Source organism: Eleutherodactylus coqui, chromosome 6, assembly GCF_035609145.1.
Source record: "Eleutherodactylus coqui strain aEleCoq1 chromosome 6, aEleCoq1.hap1, whole genome shotgun sequence".
Classification (NCBI taxonomy): domain Eukaryota; kingdom Metazoa; phylum Chordata; class Amphibia; order Anura; family Eleutherodactylidae; genus Eleutherodactylus; species Eleutherodactylus coqui.
This window is the reverse complement of record NC_089842.1, coordinates 178,057,199-178,079,190: the sequence shown is the minus strand read 5'-3', so window position 1 is coordinate 178,079,190 and position 21,992 is coordinate 178,057,199. Positions and strand designations below refer to the sequence as shown.

At 43.9% G+C, this 21,992-nt stretch overlaps 1 protein-coding gene across 1 annotated transcript in view; it reads left to right on the top strand.

The window, feature by feature from the left end:
* SPTBN5 (spectrin beta, non-erythrocytic 5) overlaps nt 1-21,992 on the top strand; it is a 267,766-nt gene that overhangs the window by 220,015 nt on the left and 25,759 nt on the right. The window contains exons 48-56 of the mRNA XM_066608323.1: nt 68-214; nt 2,360-2,497; nt 2,620-2,864; nt 3,172-3,358; nt 3,457-3,669; nt 3,860-4,059; nt 6,975-7,179; nt 15,896-16,090; nt 19,305-19,460. Of these exons, the coding sequence (XP_066464420.1) occupies nt 68-214; nt 2,360-2,497; nt 2,620-2,864; nt 3,172-3,358; nt 3,457-3,669; nt 3,860-4,059; nt 6,975-7,179; nt 15,896-16,090; nt 19,305-19,460 (1,686 nt within the window). The remainder of the gene's footprint in view (nt 1-67; nt 215-2,359; nt 2,498-2,619; nt 2,865-3,171; nt 3,359-3,456; nt 3,670-3,859; nt 4,060-6,974; nt 7,180-15,895; nt 16,091-19,304; nt 19,461-21,992) is intronic.

Below are 21,992 nucleotides of genomic sequence, written 5' to 3'. Positions count from 1 at the left end.
TACGTGGAATTACTTATTAAAAAATGCTTCATTACCAAGTAAATCATATGTCTGTATCATACGCTAGGTGGGTTCCTGGATGCTTGAAAAGAGCAGTATTGCCATGGATGATAGCTGGAGAGACCCCAGCAACCTTCAGGCCAAGCTACAGAAACATCAAACATTTGACGCAGAGATCAAGGCAAACCGCAACCGACTGGACAGCATAAGAGCTGTAAGAACATTATGGCAGTGATACAAATGTAGATGGAAATTAGTGATGTTAAAGGGGTTTTGTCATTAAAAAAAAAATCTATACTCGCCTATTTCTCCACACTCAGACTCCTTTCCACATCTTCTCCTCAATTATCTTAACCAGTCCTCCGTGTCAGCTCACCGCAAGCTGTCTGGATTCTCTTCTCCTTGTTATGAATCTAGCATTCTCCTTCCTGCAGGTCAGTGAATGTCACGTCTCTGTGACGTAGCGTTCAATGGCTAGGAAGGAATGCTGATCTACTGCAGAAACAGCGGGCATGCACAGTCTCTGCAATAGCTCGGCACTCCCTGCCAGACTGTGATTTAGTGACATAGTGTACATTGCTGGGCAGGAAGGAGACTGTCTGTGAATGTACGTAACGTCACAGAAGGCAGGGGAATCAACCAGCTGGAGGTGAGGTGACCTCACAGGACTGCAGGAGACAGGATAAGATCAGGGAGGAGAAGATCTGGTAAGTAGACTGACTGGGGAGGAATAGGTAAGTATAGAATTTTTGTTTTTTAATGACAGAACTCCTTTAAGTAATCTGCATGTCCTAAGTGTCACCTGTTCTAGCATTGAAATTGTATTTGGAGTGTTATGATAATGCAAAATGATTTTGGTAAAAAAAAAAAATAGACGTTATGAATAACAAGCAGACCTTGAAAGTATTTTTGCTGTAATTTAGAAAATATATTGTTGAACAAGTGAATGGGTGGTCCATGAAGTGCAAAAATGAAGACTGTACTATTTAGACTCTGTTCAGAAAGGGGGAGTGGCTTAACTTGCACCAAAATGTTGGTGCAGTTTTTGGTGTGAACTAAACCAACTAATAGAAAGTATAAACCTAGACTAGACAGTCTTAAAGTTCAAACCATTTATCATCCAGCTTGAGTCGCTATGATTGAATCTGGCATATTTTAAGGCCCCCTGTCCACAGCAGTGGTTTCGTCGGCGGTAAACCACCGGCGAATCATGATGGCCGATGCTTTCCATAGAATTGCTATGGAAAGCGCCGGCACCTGTCCATGAGTGGAGCATCGTTGCGATTCTCCGCTCGCGGCGGACAATTCGCAGCATGCTGCGAATTGCCCCGATTCTCCGCGGTTAGCCTATCTATTAGATAGGGCTGACCGGTGGGGATTCGGCGGCTTCCGCTCCAGGGCGGCGGCTCCCGAGGTGGAGCTTCGCCGCGGGATACCACTTCGCCCGTGGACAGCCAGCCTAAGACTGTCTGTGTTAGTTTGCGCTGTTTAACGTTTAGATAGTATTAGTAGATGTGCCCCAATGTGAACTGAGCTTAAGGCTTCATGCACACGGGCGGATTTGAATTGCGGGCATCCGCCTCTGGATTCCACAGCAAATATCACCCAAAGCATGCTATGGAAAAGTGATTCTTCATGCCCACAAGCAGAAACTTATTGCAGCATGCTTTATTTTTGCACGGTCCCACATGGTTGGCTTCCATTGAAGTCAATGGAAGCCATCCGATCCACAGCATTAGTAGATGTCTCATCAATGCTGATGGTCATTGAAACATCTGCCTCCTCACAGCTCAATGAAGGTCACGGCGATGCATTTTCAGTAGAAAAAAATTAGGAATTGGACACTTGTATTGAAGTCTCTCAACGTGTTGGAAAACTTCCTTGTGTAATCATGGCTGTTTTAATAAAAAAAAACTTTGTCACCTGTCACAACCATATTATTGGGACTATGTGAATCTGGCAGAAAAATACATCACTTTAGGGGCAGACTTGTTGCAGAAATCGGTGCAACTGTCCCATTTTTTTCAATGGGGTTTGCAGAAATCCATGCACATATTGGAGAAGCACCCTTCCAATGTATGGAATGGCTTTTTCATTTGTAAAAATTTCTGCAACAAATCTGCAGAATCTGTGACTATAAGGCTATGGTCAGGTGTAGAAGAAGAGATTGAAAATCGATGAGGGCAATAAAGTGACAGTGATGCAGACATGTGGGTTAAAACCGTTGTAGCTAATTTACAAAAATGGAAACATTACTGTAGATTTCAGGCATGACTTACAATGCCTATTTACAAGACCCTTTTCTTTCTATGCTATGCCTTGTGTATAATTTACTTATTTATGATCTTGGATTTTGCAGGATGGGGAGAAGATGTTGCAAGCTAACCATTATGCCTCTGATATCATCCAAACAAGACTTAATGAAATGGAGGAACTCTGGGCTGAGCTGGTGGAAAAGTGTGCTGAGAAGGCAAATAAACTCCAAGCCGCCTATAGGGTAACAGAGTACTGTTTAGTACATTGCTGGCAAATTTTCCAGCTGTGAAGTTTTTTATAAATGTTTTTAACCAGTACCATGAATTCATAAGTAAGCCTCTTCTTCTGTATCTTGTCATCCAGGCTCTGCAGTTTCAGAGAAGTTTAGAGGACGTTGAAAAGTGGCTGGACCAAGTGGAAACCAGGCTGGACTCTGCCAATAAAGGTAAAGATCTCATGACACTTGAGAAACTTGGAGAGCTTGAAGAAGACATCACTAGCCACGGAGAGAGACTCCAAGTTCTGGCAGATAAAACTCGTGAATTCCGACAGGAAGGTCACTTCCTGGCAGATGAAATAGAAGACAGAGTTCGGATGCTAATTCACAGGTTTGTCATCTGTTAAGAATTTGTACTATTTGTTTCTTTTTGGCCTGTGCTATTGTCATCGTCTACATTTTCATTCTAATAAGTAAAAATGGAGACATATTTTCTAATACTAAAACCTCAAAGGGCTAATGTATTTCTTAACAAAATCAAATAAAAATTGAAGTTAATGTTGTTGGAAATAATCAGTTTATATCTATAAAACAGTGGTGACTGGATGCTAAGGGCAACAAGGCAAATATTTTTCCCACAAAGTTTTACATGGAGAACTTCTGATTTTACCTAATTATTGCTGGTTTATTTTCAATAGGTACAAGAGTCTTATTGAGCCACTGCAAGAGTGCAGAGCTGCTTTGGAAGGCAGGAAGCTGTTGGATCAGTTTTTCCAAGACATTGATGATGAACTAGCATGGATCGAAGATAAGATGCCTCTTGCCTCATCTAAGGAGTGTGGTCAATCACTGACCACTGCTCAGGCTTTACTAGAGAAGCACCAGGTAACTTAATTTCAATGATGCACTTGTACTGTAGGATAGTTGTTTTTTATGCATCATAAGAATTATGTATCATGCATAATACATATTCTGCTTGGTAGAACCTAGAACATGAAATCAGCAGTAGAGAAGCATTGACTAAAGCTGTGATGGGCACTGGACGGAAATTGGTGAGAGGAAACCATTTTGCCAGCCAAGAGATTGACAACCGATTGCATCAACTGGAAGTGGCTGCGGAAACTTTAAAGGCTGAAGCAGAAAGGAGACGAAAGAGGCTAAATCAGGCTTGTGAAGCCCAGCAATTTTTAACTGAGGTGAGTTTGGGGAAATACCAACTAAAGGTTGTGATTTGTCCTTGGCGAGTGAATCCCTTGGTTGTTAGATCTTCTTGCAGTTACAGAAGCTGCTATAGCTGTTGGCTATCTCTTGTTTGCATACTCTCTAAGTTGTATTCATTTTCGGTCTCAATTTGAACTCCCTGTAATTATCTACTCTACTATTAAGCTCTTAGAAGCTGAAGCATGGATGGCAGAGAGGGGAATTCTAATCAAGTCATCAGACAGTGGGAAAAATGAAGAATCCACCCAAGCTCTATTGCGGAAATTGGATACCACCATGCGTGACCTTGAAGGCTATTCTCCAAGGATCAACAAGCTTAAAGACACTGGAAGAAGTATAGAGAGTCATAATGAAAATCCAGAGAGGTATCTCAAATATGTCTAAATGATTACATATATAACGACTAGAGATGAGCGAGCATACTCGTCCGAGCTTGATGCTCGTTCGAGTATTAGGGTGCTCGAGATGCTCGTTACTCGAGACGAGCACCACGCGGTACTCATCTCGATTAAACGAGCACTGACCATTGAATTCAATGGAGCCGGCAACACAGCCGGCTCCATTGAAAGCAATGGCCTGCCGGCGAGCGCGGGATGAATTGTCGGGAAGGGCTTAAATATATAAGCCCTTCCCTGCAATTCATCCAGAAATGTGTAAAAAAAAAAATATATATATATATACTCACCTTGTCCCAGGGTGTGTGACTGCTGCCTCTGATTGGCTCAGCGGGACCAATCAGATGAGAGGCAGCAGTCACTCACCCATTCATAAATTCATGAATGGGTGTGTGAGTGGAATCTGCCTCTGATTGGTCAGGCTGTGACCAATTAGAGGCAGCTCATTCAGCAGGCAGGGATTTAAAATCCCCGGCTGCTGAATACTACTCACAGCTGTTCAGAGCAGTTCAGGAGGACTGCCGCTGGCCGCGCTGAACTCCGTCTGCCGGGACCAGCTGAGTATATATATATTTTTTATTTTTACACATTTCTGGATGAATTGCAGGGAAGGGCTTATATATTTAACCCCTTCCCGACAATTCATCCCGCGATCGCCGGCATCCCATTGCTTTCAATGGAGCCAGCTGTATTGCCAGCTCCATTGAATTTAATGGGCTAACATCGTTCTTCTCTGCCACAGCTGTTACAGCTGTGGCAGAGGAGAACGATCTTTATGCTGACAGTGCGGGGGGGGGGGGGGGTCTCACTCTTGCCACTATTGTGGCTTAATAGTCGGACCTGGGAACTTGAGATGCAGCCCAACATGTAGCCCCTCGCCTGCCCTATCCGTTTCTGTGTCGTTTCCATCACTTTCTTGAATTTCCCAGGTTTTCACAAATGAAAACCTTAGCGAGCATCGGCGATATACAAAAATGCTTGAGTCGCCCATTGACTTCAATGGGGTTCGTTACTCGAAACGAACTCTCGAGCATCACTGAAAGTTCGACTCGAGTAACGAGCACCCGAGCATTTTGGTGCTCACTAGAGATGAGCGAACGTGCTCGGCCCCGCCCCTTTTTCGCCCGAATACCGCGATTTTCGAGTACTTCACTACTCGGGTGAAAAGTACTCGGGTGCGCCGGGGGGCGGGGAGAGGCGTGGCGGCGTGGGGGGTAGCAGTGGGGAACAGGGGGGAGCCCTCTCTCTCTCCCTCTCCCCCCCACTCCCCGCTGCAACCCCCCGCGCCGCCACGGCGACCCCCGAATTTTTTCGCCCGAGTACGGAAGTACTCGAAAATCGCGGTATTCGGGCAAAAAAGGGGCGTGGCCGAGCACGTTCGCTCATCTCTAGTGCTCACTCATCTCTAATAACGACGCATGTAGAAATCTAAAGAAAAAACTACAGCATTCAGGAGCAAAGATATACAGTATCAGTCTCCAACTTGTAGCTCTTCAGGTGTTGTAATACCACGTCCAGTAGTGGATGAGTGCTGTAGAGTCACATTACGTTTTACATCCAACACATATTCAATCCCTATTAGATACAGAAGCCTAGGAAAAAGCATCGTGCAGGGTTTCCTAGTACATGGATATGATCAGCACAGTCTCAGCTGGCCATGTTGTTATTTATAAGCAAAATTGACTATGTAATGTATTTAGAAAAACTATTCTACACATTCCAGAACTATAACCAGTTCTCTATGTAACTGGAGATACACTAGAACTCCCTAGTAAGTATTTAATGGGATATACTGTACATAGATTATGCATGCACCTACATTAACAGTTGATTCACACACAGGTCTTGTGGCGGTTTCTCATGAACTTTTTTGAGCCAAAGCCAGAAGTGGATTCAAAATGAATGAGAAATCTAAAGAAAGGACTCATAATTCTCCATTCTGTTGGAACCACTTCTGACGGTGGCTCAAGAAACTGCATGAAAAACTGCCACGAAACCTGTATGTGAAACCACCCTAAGACCCAATGTCCATGGGTGGGTTTGATTTGTAGAATCCGCACTGGAGATCCGCAAATCAAGCTGGCCATAGGGAAGCTTGGGCGTCCGCAAATGAATTAAAGCATACCGATTTGTTTTGCGGACCTTTTGGTTTGGAAAACAAATCACAGCATGCTCCATTTCAGTGCGGTTCCCGCATGCACGGCTTCCACTGAAGTCAATGGAAGACTTCCGATCCGCGGCATACCCGCAGCTGACACTTCGGACGTGCCGCAGATCCCATGGGAAAGCAAGAGTTTAAATTAAAAAAAACCTGTACTGCGCATGTCCAATGGTGAGCCGTGAGGACCATCAACAGTACAGCAAACCTGGAAGTGGAGTGATCTGCCACAGCCAAGAAAATACAGGTACGCAGGGGTCACTGGCCGCGGGTAGAACTGGTTTCGATTTGATGCGGGTTTTGACATGGAACAATCATACATTTCACCCTTTCAATTGGTGCAGGTGTTTAGTGTGGATTTTCCATACCAAATCCACGTGTGAACCCACCTTAAAGGGGTAATAAAATTGTAGTAAGTACCAGCATATTGCCAAATTATACCATTAATTACTGATCAGTTAGGGTTTGACTGCTGGAGCATCAAACCAATCATGACATCATATATGTATATTAGCTCTTTTCATTTTTGCTGCATTCTCTCTTTTATGGCAAGTTAGACAACCAGTGGCCAGGGAACACTGAATGACAAGCTGCACCATTGAGCTTTGATGTTAATTTGCTGTCCTGAGATATCTTAAATATTTGGGAGAAGTTAGTATCTTTTTGTCAAATGTTGTACTTTAGAACACCTACTTAGAGTAAAGTACATTGCATATTTTGCTTGTAGTTTGATTGTGATCCCAAAACTGCACTCAGTTCTTGGGGAATATCACTCCCTGCTGGAGAAAGCTGAGCTGCGCAGAGGTCAGTTACAGGAGCAATATCAGCTGTTCCAGTATCTAAAAGAAGCAGATACCACAGAGGCCTGGCTGCTCAGCAAGAAGACTACAGCTGAATCTGATGACTTAGGACAAGATCTGGAAGGCGTTAAGGTAATGGAGCACATGTTAACAACCTGCAGGAATCATTGTGTTAGACAATGAATGCAAAGAATTAGCTTGAATTATAACATGGAAAGCATACATTTCATACTTGTGCTTTATTATTAAAGGGGTTGTCCATTTAAAAACTTAACTTTGTAAGATTAGATCCAAATGCTTTAAAACAGTAAAACAAAGGGACTTACCTGTTCTCCACACCACTGGCGTAACTATAGGGGATGCGGTTGCACCCTGGTCTGGGAGCCTTAGGGCAGGGGTCCCCAACTCCAGTCCTCAGGGACCACCAACAGGTCATGTTTTCAGGATATCCTATAGTAAGAACACCTGTGGCAATGTCTGAGGCATTCACAAGAATTACATCACCTGTGCAATACTGAGGAAATCCTGAAAACATGACCTGTTGGCGGTCCCTGAGGACTGGAGTTGGGGAACACTGCCTTAGGGGGCCCATAAGGCCTCTCTTCTCCATATAGGGAGCCCAGTACTATGAATAAAGCATTATAATTGGGGGCCCTGTTACAGGTTTTGCATTGGGGCCCAGAAGCTTCAAGTTACACCTCTGGTTCCACACTGACAATCCAATGCTGTAGCCCCGCAATCCTCCAGTGTGTGTTGACAGCAGAAGTCAGCTGATAACTGCCTGCCAATCAAATGGCTGCAGCATCACTGCCCCTTTTCCTGGCATCAACACTCACATACTGAGCACCATTATGCCAGGTGTTTGAAATGGTGACGCTGCGGCCTCTGATTGGCAGGCAGCAATCACCTTACTTCATCTGTCAACACACACTGTGAGAATCCCAGGGTTGTAGCGTTGGATCGCGAGTTCTGAGAATGGGTAAGTAACCTCTGTTTTATTGTTTTAAAGCATTTGGTTTAACCGGACAACCTGTTTAATATACATTCTATAATACTCACTGTTATATTTTTCTATAGTGTAGCTGTTATATGTTTTCTGCTGCCTTTTTTGTGGACACTTATGCCAGTGGGAAGCATTCTAAAATTGTACATCATGACATTTTTTAATTGCAATAATGCATATTTGCCACACTTTATATGTCTCCTGCTAATATTTAGGTATTAAATCAAATATATCCAGAAGAGCAGCAAGCCCTACTAATGACCCAGCCTTTCACTAGCAGGCCATAAAACAAAAAATTTATGAAACTATTTTAAAACGCATAATTATTGGTCCTAAAGAAAAATAAAATTCTAAAGTAGCGTGTGTCTTGTGAATTTACAGAATTCTCCTGAGCATCCATATTGTTGGCCCATTACCCTAATGACGCTGCTAATGCAGCAGAACAAGTTGGTAGGGGAAGGGACACTTGTGAGGCTCTTAGATTTTAAAAATATATGCCTAAGGGCTCCCACACACTTGTGTTTTTTTAAAGCGATTGTCAATGGGACTTTCTAATGTTAAAAACAAGTTTGTGCGATGCATTTTTAACATTAGAAAGTCCCATTGACAATTGTGTTAAAAAAAACCTCAGCGTTAAAAAAACGCAAGTGTGTGGGAGCCCTTAGTTGAAGAAAAATCAAAGAGTAGTTGTCTACACATCATTCTCTTCCACACATTATATAATATACGTAGGTGCATTATTGAACACTTTAAAATGTAGAAGATGCTGTGTATTCACAAAACACATGACAAGGTTTAATATCATTTTTCTTTTAGGCTCCTAGCTATACATTTTAAAATCAATATTTCTCGCTCGTGTCATTGCGGGACACACCAAAGACCATAGGATATAGCTACTGGCACTAGGAGGCGACACTAAGCAAAAAAAAAGTGTCAGCCCCTCCCGCTGGCTATATCCCTCCTGTCGACACCCGGCTGATCAGCTTTCAGCTTAGTGTCCGTAGGAGGCGGACGGTCTTGCCTGCAAGGGCTGAAAGGATTTTCCGGATGGACCATGGCTAATGGGGAGGATTAACTCCCCCTTTTAACCCAACTGAAGAGGGCAAACAGAAGTAGAGTGATCCTTCTGTTGTCTGCCCGGCCCCCTTAGAAGAAAAAGGAGGACCACTCAGATACTCCGGCGTGTTCCACCAGCCATAGAGCCCCCCGTTTGTGCAGTCCATATCCCCTCCCCTCGCAGGGCAGGTGATGGTGGGGTGAGTACTCTGCTGCAGGTGATGGCCACTGTAGGACTCTGGAGTTCTCCAAGAGCATCAGGATGGTAGGTATTAGGGGCCCCTAAGAGCAGGCACGCGCCCCTAGCGGTGACATCATTGGTCACGTCCCGGCAGTGATGCACGTCCTGTGCCAACCCCCCTGTGCAAGGCGCGAGATTTAAGGGCTGGCTGGCGTTTTTCTTCCTGCTCTCTCTCTCTCATATGGTCGGGGGGTCAGCAGTAGCAGCAGCAGCAGCAGTAGCCACAGCCACTTCGCAGACATGTCTGGAGGAGAAGTCCCATCACTACAGCAACAGACCTGGGTGAGCTCTGCCTGGTAGCTCCCTCCCTCCCTGCTTCTATTCCCTCCTGCTAGCCTGCATCCTCCTTTTTTGGCGTGGTTGCAGCACAACTCTGGTTCACGACCATGTCCAGCTCGGGGGCGCAGGAACCCAGTCAGGGGTCAGTGAGAGCTACGCATTATGCTTGCTCTCGCTGTAAAGTGAAATTTGCGTGTGGGTAGGTGGAGCCATGTTGTGCTGATTGCACCCTTGCGAGACAGGCAGCCGCTTAGCTTGTTCCACCAGCGCAGCCCCCTCCTGTGGTTGAGCTTGGGGGCTTCAGACGGGATCCTAAATAGACTTGATCGGTCTCTGGACGCCTCGGCTATCGAGGGTTTCGATCAAGATCCATGGCGCAGGCGTTCCTGTAAACGATACAGGCCGGTTAGGTCGCGAAGGACCTCCAAGTCACCTTCGTCACCTTCCGGTTCATGCCGCTCTGTGACAGGGTCTCAGTCTTCCTCTGAGGAGGACGGCGAATCTGTGAATCCTCCTCGGATTCAGATTTGGAACCGGAACAGGTCTCCAAACTTTCTGACATGGTGGAAAGCCTGATAGATGCGGTGTGGGATACTTTTCAGCTGTCTGAACAAGTGCCCGCCTCGCCGTCAGTGTCTTTTTCTTTACCTAGGCGAAGGAAACTGCCAAAAACGTTTCCTCCGCATAAAGCTTTTGACACGGTTTTGGCCAGGGTTTTGTGGGGTCTCATCTATTTGGCGCAAGGTTGGACGAGTTGATTTCCAAGGCCACAGGGGCGAAGAGCTCTCATCTTCCTCAGAACCGACCAAGACAGTCATCGGCCCCAAGATGGCGGAGACGTTTTATTTTTGACCCCTTTCATGGAAAGCTTGCAGATTATGATGGAGACTCTAGCCAGATTCGGGTGGTCATCAACCACCAAAAACCTCGCTCGTACTATTCCAGTGCATGGAGTTTCTCAAGATGGTTTTCAACACCCGCCAGGGCCGGGTGTGTCTCACCTTGGAGAAGTGCCGGTATCTGCAGGAGCAGGTGTGCTCCTTGCAGTCTCGGCATCCAGTGACAATCCGGCAGGGGATGAGGGTTTTGGGCCTCATGGTGTTAGCCTTCGAGGCGATTCCGTTTGCACATTTTCATGATTGCCCCCTGCAGTGGTCTATTCTGTCGCGATGGGACAGGTCAGTGGCCTCCCTCCATCGCGGGATTCTGATCCCGCCAAGGACGCACAGTCTCTCCACTGGTGGTTGGACTTCCCAAGAATACAGCGGGGCCGGTCTTTTCTGCCACTGCTGTGGCAGGTGCTCATGACGGATGCCAGTCTGATCGGTTGGGGGGGGGGCATGCTGGGGAGCTGGCTGGCGCAGGGGACCTGGACCAACCAGGAGTCGGGTCATTCGATCAATGTGTTGGAAGTGCGGGCTGTTCTCAAGACACTGCAGTTCTTTGCACCTAAGCTGTCAGGCTGTTGAGTGAAGATTCAGTCGGACAACGTGACCACTGTCGCTTATATAAATCACCAAGGTGGGCCCCGTAGCAGGAGGGTCATGGTAGAGGTTCTGTCATGGGCAGAAGATCATCTCCAGGTGCTATCGGCCATTTTCATTCCAGGAGTGGAGAACTGGATAGCCAATTGCCTCAGCAGGGAGTTAGTGGATCCGGGGGAATGGGGACTACATCCCAGAATTTTTCAGGGAGTCTGATGGAAATGGGATCAGTCGGACATAGATCTGATGGCGTCCCATCTCAATCCGAAGCATCATGTCTTCATGGCCAGGTCAAGGGACCTGCGGGCTAGGGCAGTGGATGCCCTGACAGCCCCGTGGTCGGGTGTGTCCTTCCCTTATGCATTTCCCCCGGTTCCCCTCATTCCTCGCTTGCTCAGGAGAATCCGGAGAGAAGGTCTGCTGGTGATTCTTATAGCTCTGGACTGGCCGCAGCGGGCGTGGTACGCAGAGCTCGTCGACCTGCTAGTCGACGTGCTATGGTAACTTCTTCTACAGGAAGATCTTCTCCCACAGTGTCCCCTTTACCACCCGAGTTTGTCCACACTACATTTGACGGCATGGCTGTTGAGGGCGTGGTCCTGACGGCTCGCGGTTTATCAAACTCAGTGGTTCAGACAATGATTAAGGGTGTACCATCGCGTACGGAGAAGTTTTTTCCTGTGGTATGAAAAGGGGGGATTTCATCCCATGTGTTTTTCTGTGTCCCGTCTTCTGTCCTTCCTCCAGGATGGGCTGGAAAGGGGATTTAGTCTTAGCTCCCTCAAGGGCCAGGTTTCTGCCTTGTCCATTCTTTTTCAGCAGCCCTTAGCATTCAGGTCAGCGGTGCGCACGTTCATGCAGGGGGTCCCACATTCCACACCGCCATTCCGATCTCTGGTGCCATCCTGGGATCTAAATTTGGACCTGGAGGCCCTTAAGGCTCATCCATTCGAACCATTGGGGGAGGTGCCTTGGAGGATGCTGTCCTGGAAGGTTGCCTTTCTGGTTGCAGTTACTTTGATTTGGAGGGTGTCCGAGATAGCTGCGCTTTCGGCTAGGCCTCCATTCATAGTTTTCCACCCGGATAAGGTGGTTTTGCGTCCAGTGTCTTCTTTCCTTCCCAAGGTGGTGACTGTTTTCCATATTAATGAAGACATTGTTCTGCCCTCTTTCTGTCCGGCAACGGTCCACCCGAGAGAACAGGCGTTGCATACTCTCGATCTGGTTCGCACGCTAAGAATCTATCTAGAACTAACAGCATCGTTTAAGTGTTCTAATTCCTTGTTTGAGGTTCCTGAGGGTCCGAGGCAGGGCCTTGCAGCCTCCAAGGTGACCATCTCTCATTAGGTCCGTTCAGCTGTATTGGAGGCATACCGGGAAAAGGGTAGGCCTCCTCCATTTAGGGTAACAGACCACTCCACCAGGGGGGTAGGGGCCTCGTGGGCAGTTCACAACGGTGCTTCTGCCTTACACGTATGTGGGGCGGCTACCTGGTCGTCGCTGTATACTTTCTCCAAGTTCTACCAAGTACATACGCTCACGTCAGCTGACTCCTCGCTGGGTCGGAAGGTGTTGCAGACAGCTGTAATCTGACCCCATGCATATTTTTTTTGTTATGTTTTCCCACCCTCGGGGACTGCTTTAGAATGTCTCACTGTCTTTGCTGTGTCCCCCAATGACACGAGCGAGAAAAGAGGATTTTTTGTACTCTCTGTAGAATCCCTTTCTCGTCTCGTCATTGGGGAACACAGCACCTGCCCATTTTTTTGTCATTTTCGATAACCCCACTTTCAGGTCCTGACCAGGATCTCGTCTCCATAAATCTCACATGGTGCTGAGTTTTAGTTGCAACTGTAGCATTTGGTATCTTATCTTTACTTTTGTTGAACTTCTCTCCCTCGTGGTTGTTTACCTACTGCTGGTACACAAACTGATCAGCCGGGTGTCGGCAGGAGGGATATAGCCAGCGGGAGGGCTAACACTTTTTTTTGCTTAGTGTCGCACCTAGCGGCAGTATCTATATCCCATGGTCTTTGCTGTGTCCCCCAATGACGAGATGTGAAAGGGATTTTATGGTGAGTACAAAAAATCCTCTTATTTTTGGTTTTATGGCCTATTAGTAAAAGGCTGGGTCGCTATTGAGCTTGTCGCCGTTTTCAGTGGTTTTTATATTTAGTTGTTTTCCAGAATATTTTCATCTTGTATTCTATATTCAAATTTTTAGTCATTTTTTTAATTTGAGGCACGACCACCAATTGCAATGTATAAGGTATACTTAAACCCTTGAGTAGCACGCCCCGGAAATTTTCTGGGACAAGCTCCACTGCCTATAGCGATATAGCCCGGAATATTTCCAGGCTATGTTTCACTATGGGAGCTGCTGAGCACATTGCCATAAGCTGTGGCAGTGTGCTGTGCCTGCAGAGTCCCACACAGAACAGTGCAGGACTTTGAAAAAAGAAGCAGGAAGATATTACCGATCTGCCAGCTATCTCCTGCTTCTATTTTCAAACTTCTGCACTTCTTTGTTTACAGGTTGCTATGGAGACCATCGGCTTGTCAGAAGCCAGCCAATAGTCTCTTTGGCAGGGAGAGCTGGTGCTTGGCTGTCAGAGGATAGCCAGGCACCAGCTCTTACACAGCAGAGAATGGAGAAAACCTCTGATCTCTGCTGTGTTAACCCTTTACATGCCGAGGTCTATGCGACTGCAGCATGTAAAGGGCTGTCATCCTCGGACCCCCGGAATGTGATCAGGGGGTCCTGATTGGTCTCTGTGGAAGTCCCCTGAAGGAACAAAAATGTAAAAAAAAGTTTAAAATTATTTAAAAAATTAAAATAAAAACACTTTTCTACCTTTACTTTGTAAAAAAATTAAAAACAAAATTACACATGTGGTATCCCTGCATCGTAATGAACCAGAGAAGGATGATAGTACATTATTTAACCCCTTAATGACGCAGCCCCTTTTTTTTCATTTTTCCGCTTTTTTTTTTTTCTCCCCCCCGTTTAAAAAATCATAACTCCTTTATTTATTCATCGACGTTGCTGCATGAGGGCTTGTTTTTTGCGGGATGAGTTGTATTTTTCAATGGTGCTATTTAAAGTACCACACAATGTACTGAAAAACTTTAACAAAATTCTAAGTGGAGTACAATGAAAAAAAAAAGACATTTCACCATCTACGGCGCACAAACTGCAACAAACATGACATGATAACTTTATTCTATGGGTCAGTATGATTGCTACGATACCAAACTTGTATAGTTTGTTTTTTTTTGCTGTAGTACTTGTATTTGTTTTCAAAGACATTTAATTTTTTTCAATTATTTTCTGCTGAATTTTCTGCGCGCAATAACTTTTTTATTTTTCCGTCGACGTACTTGACCAAGGGCTCATTTTTTGCAAGATGTCCTGTAGTTTACGTTAGTACTAATTCTGAATACATACAACTTTTTGATCGCTTTTTATTGCATTTTCTCTGGGAGACAGGGTGACTGAAAAAGTGCATTTCTGCCATTCTTCTTTTTTTTTTTGGACTATGTTCATCGTGTGGGGTAAATAATGCACTATTTTGATAGATCGGACTTTTACGGACGTGGCGATACCAAATATGTATTTTTCTTTTATGATTTAGATTTTTATCATAGATATGGCAAAAGGAGGATGATTTAAACTTGTATTACTTTTTTTTTTTTTAACTGTGAAAAAGTCGCAAAAAAGAAAAAACTATTACAATTTGGTATTGGCATAATTGTACTAGCCTGTAGAATTACTTTAATATATTATTTATACTGCTCAGAGAATGCAGTGAAAATTTTTTTTAAAATGACAGAATTACAGATTTGTTAATCTCGTCACTAGAAAAAAATGGAAAAAAAAGCGGAAAAAATTTAAATGTTTCTAAAAATGAGATAAATAAAGACTGGAGTTCAAAAAAACACGGCCTTCTAGATCTCTGGCAATGGAAAAATAAAATGAATACGGCTCTTGGAATGTGGCGACACAAAAGCAAACCTTTAAGAAAAAAGTTTTAAATGTACAAAAATAGCAAAACATTAAAAAGCTGTATAAACTTGGTATCGCTGGAATCGTGTTGATTCTGAGAATAATGTTATCACACTATTTATTCTGCATGCTGAGCGCCGTAAAAATGAAATCCCAAAAACAAATGGCAGAATTTCTTTTTTTCCCCCCAATCTCCCTACAAATTTTTTTACAAAAGTTATGCAATACATTATATATACCCAAAAATGATGCCATCAAAAAGTACAACTTGTCCCGCAAAAAAAACAAGCCCTCACATGGCCGTGTCAATGGAAAAATGAAAAAGTTATGGCTCTTGGAATGAGACCGGAAAATTAGTTGAAATTAAATGATTGGCCCATTTAAAAAACCTGCCCTGGTGGGCACGACAGGGTGGTAAGAAACCCGCCACTCAAGGGGTTAAAGGGGTTTCTGTGACTTTAACACTGGATTATCTTTAGGATAAGCTTTCCACATCGGTTGTTCCTATAAATGCCTTATTTCCTTTATTGTTTAAACAGACACCACAGCCCATCCCCTTTACTTGAAGTAGTGATGTGTTGTTAAAAATTCTTAAGGACTATGGCAACTTGTTAGTGGCTCTGTAGCATTTTAGGTTTATTTTTTTCTGATTTGTTTACCAAGCCTGTCCTTGGTTATGTGTCGGTATTGAGGAGTGCAATGATACCTGTTATGTATGTGCAGTCATTTGAAGTAAAAGCTTCTGAATTACTGACTATGTTTTATGCTTTCCTCCACAGTTGTTAGAAAAACAGTTTGAGAATTTTGTAAAGGAAGTAGAGACATTGGGTAAAAGCAAAGTGTTGTCTTTAAATGAGCTAGCATCTGGACTGCTGAAAGAGTCTCATGGCCAGGCTGAAGGCATAAAAAAGAAAAGAGAGGAAGTGAACAGGACTTGGGATGCCCTCTGCAGGTCAATTGAAAACCGGGCTAAGGTATGTGATGTACATTGGTGCCGGAATATGGAATAACACTTTCAGCCTCTTAGTATAAGTTATGCTTTAATAGAAGAAACCCCGGACCGCCGCATTAAAATTGAAGAAACCCTCCCCAAAAGGTCACTTTTTGATTATGGATTTTGAATTTACATCTCAAGTAAATATAGTTGGTGCATAACTCAGGTGCCTTAAGTGCATTTTAAATCCTGAGGAACATAACTAAATTTAGCTATAAAGGCATTGTCCAGAACTAAAAATGTAAGGCTGCTTTCTTTTCAAAACGGCACCACATTGACCCCCAGGTTGTTTGTGGCAATACTGCTCAGTTCCATTCACTTCGATGCAGTACAGCTGCAATAGACCTGTGGACAAGAATACCACAGTTTTTGGAAGGAAGCAGCCGTATTTTTCAAATTATGGACAACCCCTATAAGTATTCCCCCATGTACTTTTTATATATTTACAGCAATATAGCTGCATTTGATCTTGTATATTTTGGGAGAAGTTGTAGATTTCAGGAGTACTTATTATTTATGGAATTTATATAATAATTTCCTCTTGGGGGAGAATGGAAAATAAACATTATTTTCACCATTACTTTTGGGGTTTATTTTGATTGTTCGCTGTGCAGTATAACAATGTGTTATCTTTACGGGTTATTACTAGAGATGAGCGAGCACCAAAATGCTCGGGTGCTCGTTACTCGGGACGAAATTTTCGCAATGCTCGAGGGTTCGTTTCGAGTAACGAACCCCATTGAAGTCAATGAGCGACCCGAGCATTTTTGTATATCGCCGATGCTCGCTAAGGTTTTCGTTTGTGAAAATCTGGGCAATTCAACAAAGTGATGGGAACGACACAGCAACGGATAGGGCAGGCGAGGGGCTACATGTTGGGCTGCATCTCAAGTTCCCAGGTCCCACTATTAAGCCACAATAGCGGCAAGAGTGCCCCCCCCCCCCCGCACTGTCAGCGTAAAGATCGTTCTCCTCTGCCATAGCTGTAACAGCTGTGGCAGAGAAGAACGATGTTTGTCCATTGAATTCAATGGAGCCAGCAATACAGCAGGTTCCACTGAAAGCAATGGGCTGCCGGCGATCGCAGGATGAATTGTCGGGAAGGGCTTAAATATATAAGCCCTTCCCTGCAATTCATCCAGAAATGTGTTACAATAAAAATATATACCGGCGTATAAGGCGACAGGGCGTATAAGACGACCCCCCAACTGTCACCTTATATGCCGGGAATACAGTGGAGCAAAGAATAAAAATCATTACTCACTTCTTCTGACGTTCTGCGGCGCTCCTGCAGGCTGTCGCTCCCTCCTGGTCCACGGCAGAGCATTGCTTTCTGGACGCAGGGCTTGAAATCCCCGCCTCCAGAAACACAGCCAATCACAGCCATTCAATGACATCACTGTCATTGGCTGTGATTGGCTGAAGGCACGTGTGTTTCTGGAGGCGGGGATTTAAAGCCCTTCGTAGAGAAAGCAATGCTCTGCCGGGAACCAGGAGGGAGCGACAGCCTGCAGCAGCGCCGCAGAACGTCAGAAGAAGTGAGTAATGATTTTTATTCTTTGCTCCACTGTATTCCCGGCGTATAAGGTGACAGTTGGGGGGTCGTCTTATACGCCCCGTCGCCTTATACGCCGGTATATATTTTTATTGTAACACTTTTCTGGATGAATTGCAGGGAAGGGCTTATATATTTAAGCCCTTCCCGACAATTCATCCCCGCGCACGCCGGCAGCCCATTGCTTTCAGTGGAACCTGCTGTATTGCTGGCTCCATTGAATTCAATGGGCTAACATCGTTCTTCTCTGCCACAGCTGTTACAGCTTTGGCAGAGAAGAATGATTTGTCTTCTATATGTTCTCAATGGGGTCGGCGCTGCTGCCGCCGGCCCCATTGAGCGCATATAGAGAAGAGAACAGAAATCGCAGATCGCACATAGGTGCGATCTGCGATTTCTATGGCCTGAGAAGGACCGTTGGGGTTCTTGAAACCTAAAATACTCCTAACACTCTCCCTATAGCAGCTCCAGCAAGATACCACTTTCCCTGAACTAATGTCAGAATGCATCTGTGGCGAGCCGCGGGAGGGGCAGATTTTAATACTCGGGTGACACCTAATCTCGCCAGCCACTCACTGCAGGGGGGTGGTATAGGGCTTGAACGCAGGGGGAAGTTGTAATGCCTTCCCTGTCTTTCTATTGGCCAGAAAAGTGCGCAAATTTCTCAGGGAAGAAAATGAAAGTAACCCGAACACCGCGTGGTACTCGTTACGAGTAACGAGCATCTCGAACACCCTAATACTCGAACGAGTATCAAGCTCGGACAAGTATGCTCGCTCATCTCTAGTTATTACATTGATAGTGATATCAAATTTATATAGTATTTGTTATATATTTCTACTTTATACAATAAAAACTTTTTGGGGGGATTTTTTTGCGGCACAGCATTCCATTACACATAACATTTTTGTTTTTTTCACTAATTTGCCAACAGAGTTGTATGAGGACTTGTTTTTGCAGAATGACTTGTAGTTTTCATTTCCTAGAATTTTTTTAGTAGATACAAAGTTTTGATTTTTCAATTTATGCTGTGGATTAGTAGCATTAATTTCACCTCTTCAAATAAGCAGGTAAAATCTAAGTCAAAATCTGCATATAACATTAGGATTTTGACAGAGATCTGTACCAAAATCTGCAGTGAATTTTCCGCTGTAGAAAATCTGTTACATATGATAGTAGTCTAACACGAATCTCACTTTGTGAGCAAATGGCGAATTACTGCATCACTCCATAGGGTCAATAATCGTCATCGTAGTAATCATGCTCTATGGTGTATTCAGTGTTAATACTTCTATAGAAGAAAATAATCTTCTAGCTCCATCAGTTCTGATTAAAACAATTACATTAAAAAAAGTATTTAATATTACATTTATTTTTATAAGAGTGACACCTAGAGAAAAGACAGACGTTCAATTTCAGATCATGGGTAATTTTTTCTTACACAAAGCATTTTGCGTATATTTTTCCATACTGTATATTACATGAATAACCTGTGCTTGAATAGCTAGTATGTCTTTATGATCTCTGTTAGATAAATACTATATATGTATATTTTGGAGAGATTTTCTTTTTTATGAATGAGAACGGCTATTACAAGTGATTTTCTGTTCTAATTTTGACTCTTCTAATTTTACATTAGATTTTGAGTACAGCTTACCAGGTCCATCAATTTGATCATGAGGTTGATGAATTACTTAGCTGGATACAGGAAAAGGAAGTCACGGTGAAGACAGATGACTACGGTTATGACCTTTCAGGGATGCAAACTTTGCTAAGCCAACATGGGAGTTTTGAAGTGAGTGATAGAATTTGGCATTTACTTTTGGACAGATGTATATCATATTAACATTGCTCTATTGACCATACAAGCTCTTGTATGATAGTTAATCATAGCATTATGTTCAGACTCCCACAGTTAAAATCAGTAGTGTATTATTTATGGGATACAATTCTACTCCTCAAAGGGACACTGAAGCAAAAAGGAGACAAAAGAATTCTAAATAGATTTCACAATTTTGATTGCAATATGTGTCCCAAAAGATGAGCCATCTACCCTTCCCCATCTCCTTGTGGCTGGCTGCAAGATAACTGTGTACAATAGGTAGGAGACAAAGAACATTAAACCATGCTCCTCAACCATCCACCAGAAGAAGATGGACGTGATCAGAATGTTTATTGTTAGTCTGCAAGATTTTCTGCATGTACCTGAAACACATAGGGCCAGATTTATTAAGACAAGCATTTCATACGCCTATCTTAACATAAAGTGAGCTGGACTAAAGCCTGGTTTAGACACAACGATTATCGCTCAAAAGATGTCTTTTGAGCGACTTTTGAGTGATAATCGTTGAGTGCATTTACAGGGCAAGGTGATCGCTCAAACGTTGAACGATCACCTTGTGCTCCGAGCGGTGTATGCAGAAGACAAGCGGGGCCACTTGTCTTCTGCATCCAGCTGTTCTCTACTCGTAGCACTCAGCTGGTATACAGCGGAGCGCTCCAAGTGGGATATGCAGAAGACAAGCGGGGCCCCTTGTCTTCTGCATTCAGCTGTTCTCTGCTCGGAGCTGTATCCTGCTTCATGAACACAGCCAGGGTATAAAGAACACAGCGGTCCAGCTGTGATGTTTATACCCCGGCTGTTCACAGAGCGCTCAGCTGGTATACAGCTGTGCACTCTGTGCAGGGTATGCAGAACACAGCTGGACCGCAGTGTTCTTCATACCCCGGCTGTATTCATGGAGCAGGATACAGCTGAAACAATAGTATCAGCTGTATCCCATTGTGAACTCCTAATAAGACTGATTGTTCTCTTTCAGCATGCTGAAAGAGAACTATCAACGACTGCTTAATGAATACTGCACGTTGTCAGTGCAGTTAGACACAACGATTATCACTCAAAAGATGGCTTTGAGCGATTTTTTTGAGCGAGAATCGTTGTCTAAATCAGCCTTAAGATGCACCTTATTAGGAGATGCCCAACTCTTTAGATACTTGGCACATTTTTTGTTTGTCCATACACCTGAAAGTGAAATCTTCACCACCTAAGAGCTGGTATAGATTCGCACTGTAATTTATTTCTGTGGAGAAGTATGGTCTTTGTTGGGCTTAGGGATAAGGGTAATATGAGCGCTGAAGAATTCCTCTGGTGCTGCTTTTCTTGCCAATATCTCGTTGTAGAAGTGTGTCAATGGGCCCAATAGGAAGTTGATGAATTTTTTTGTAGTATAATGCTGTAAATCCGTCCGGGCCAGGGGCCTTACCTGGGTTTACATTTTTTATTGTCTCTTCCACTTTCTCCCCAGTGATAGGCTGGTTAAGTTGCAACCTATGGGTGCTGCTGAGCACTGGTAGGGAAATATTTTTTAGAAAATCGTAGGGGTCTGATTGGTTTTGTTGGGGTCTATATTTATATAATGTGCCATAGAACTCATTGAATTTTTGAGCAATTTTATTAGGGTTTGAGGTGCAGCTTCCATTGTTTGATCTTATTGAATGTATTGTATTTACTCTTTCTACTGATTTCAGTTTTGTTGCCAAACATTTATCTGGCTTAATAGCCAATTTAAAGTATTTGGATTGTGTCCACTGTAAAGCTTTTGGTGACTTTTTTTTAAAGAGCATACTGGTGCAAGCCCCATAATCCCCTGATAGTTTTGTAGAAACTTGCTCCCAGTGTTTAGAAGATTATCTCATTTTTACTCTTATTGTTTATTTCTAGGTTGTGTTCCTTTAATCAGTCCAGATTAAAAAGCCAAATACAATAAAAGCATGGTAATACATGATAACACACATGGACTACCATCAAGATCCACATCCAAGAAATGACAACATTTTGTTCTTGAGTAATCACTTAATTTAGGTGATATTCAAGGGGTATCGTAGCGTTATCAAACAGGTATACCTAATGATTCAGTGCATGGGAGAAGAATACAATGAGAAAATCTCAAGCGATGTTTCCAAACTCTTCTATTTAGTGTTTGAAAGCAAGAGGTTCTAAAGTGTGGCATCCCCCACAAAGTCAACAATTTAGAGGCTCCCTTACTGCCCACAATTATTTTGCACTACAGTGTGACACTCCCCCAAAGGAGAGAAACTGTGCTCTCAATTTATACTGCCAGGGTACTTGTGAATCCCTCATATATGACATGTTTGAGACTGGTGAACGTAGAACCTCAGAACCCAGGGTTGTATGGTATGATCTGTTGGACACCCCTTACTATGCTGTCCTGAAGCATTATAGTAAACTGCAGTCTCCAGATCCAGCAGGAAGATAGTGGTTCCACTCAGTGGTGTCAGGCGCCACCGAGTGGCACTCTAAATAATA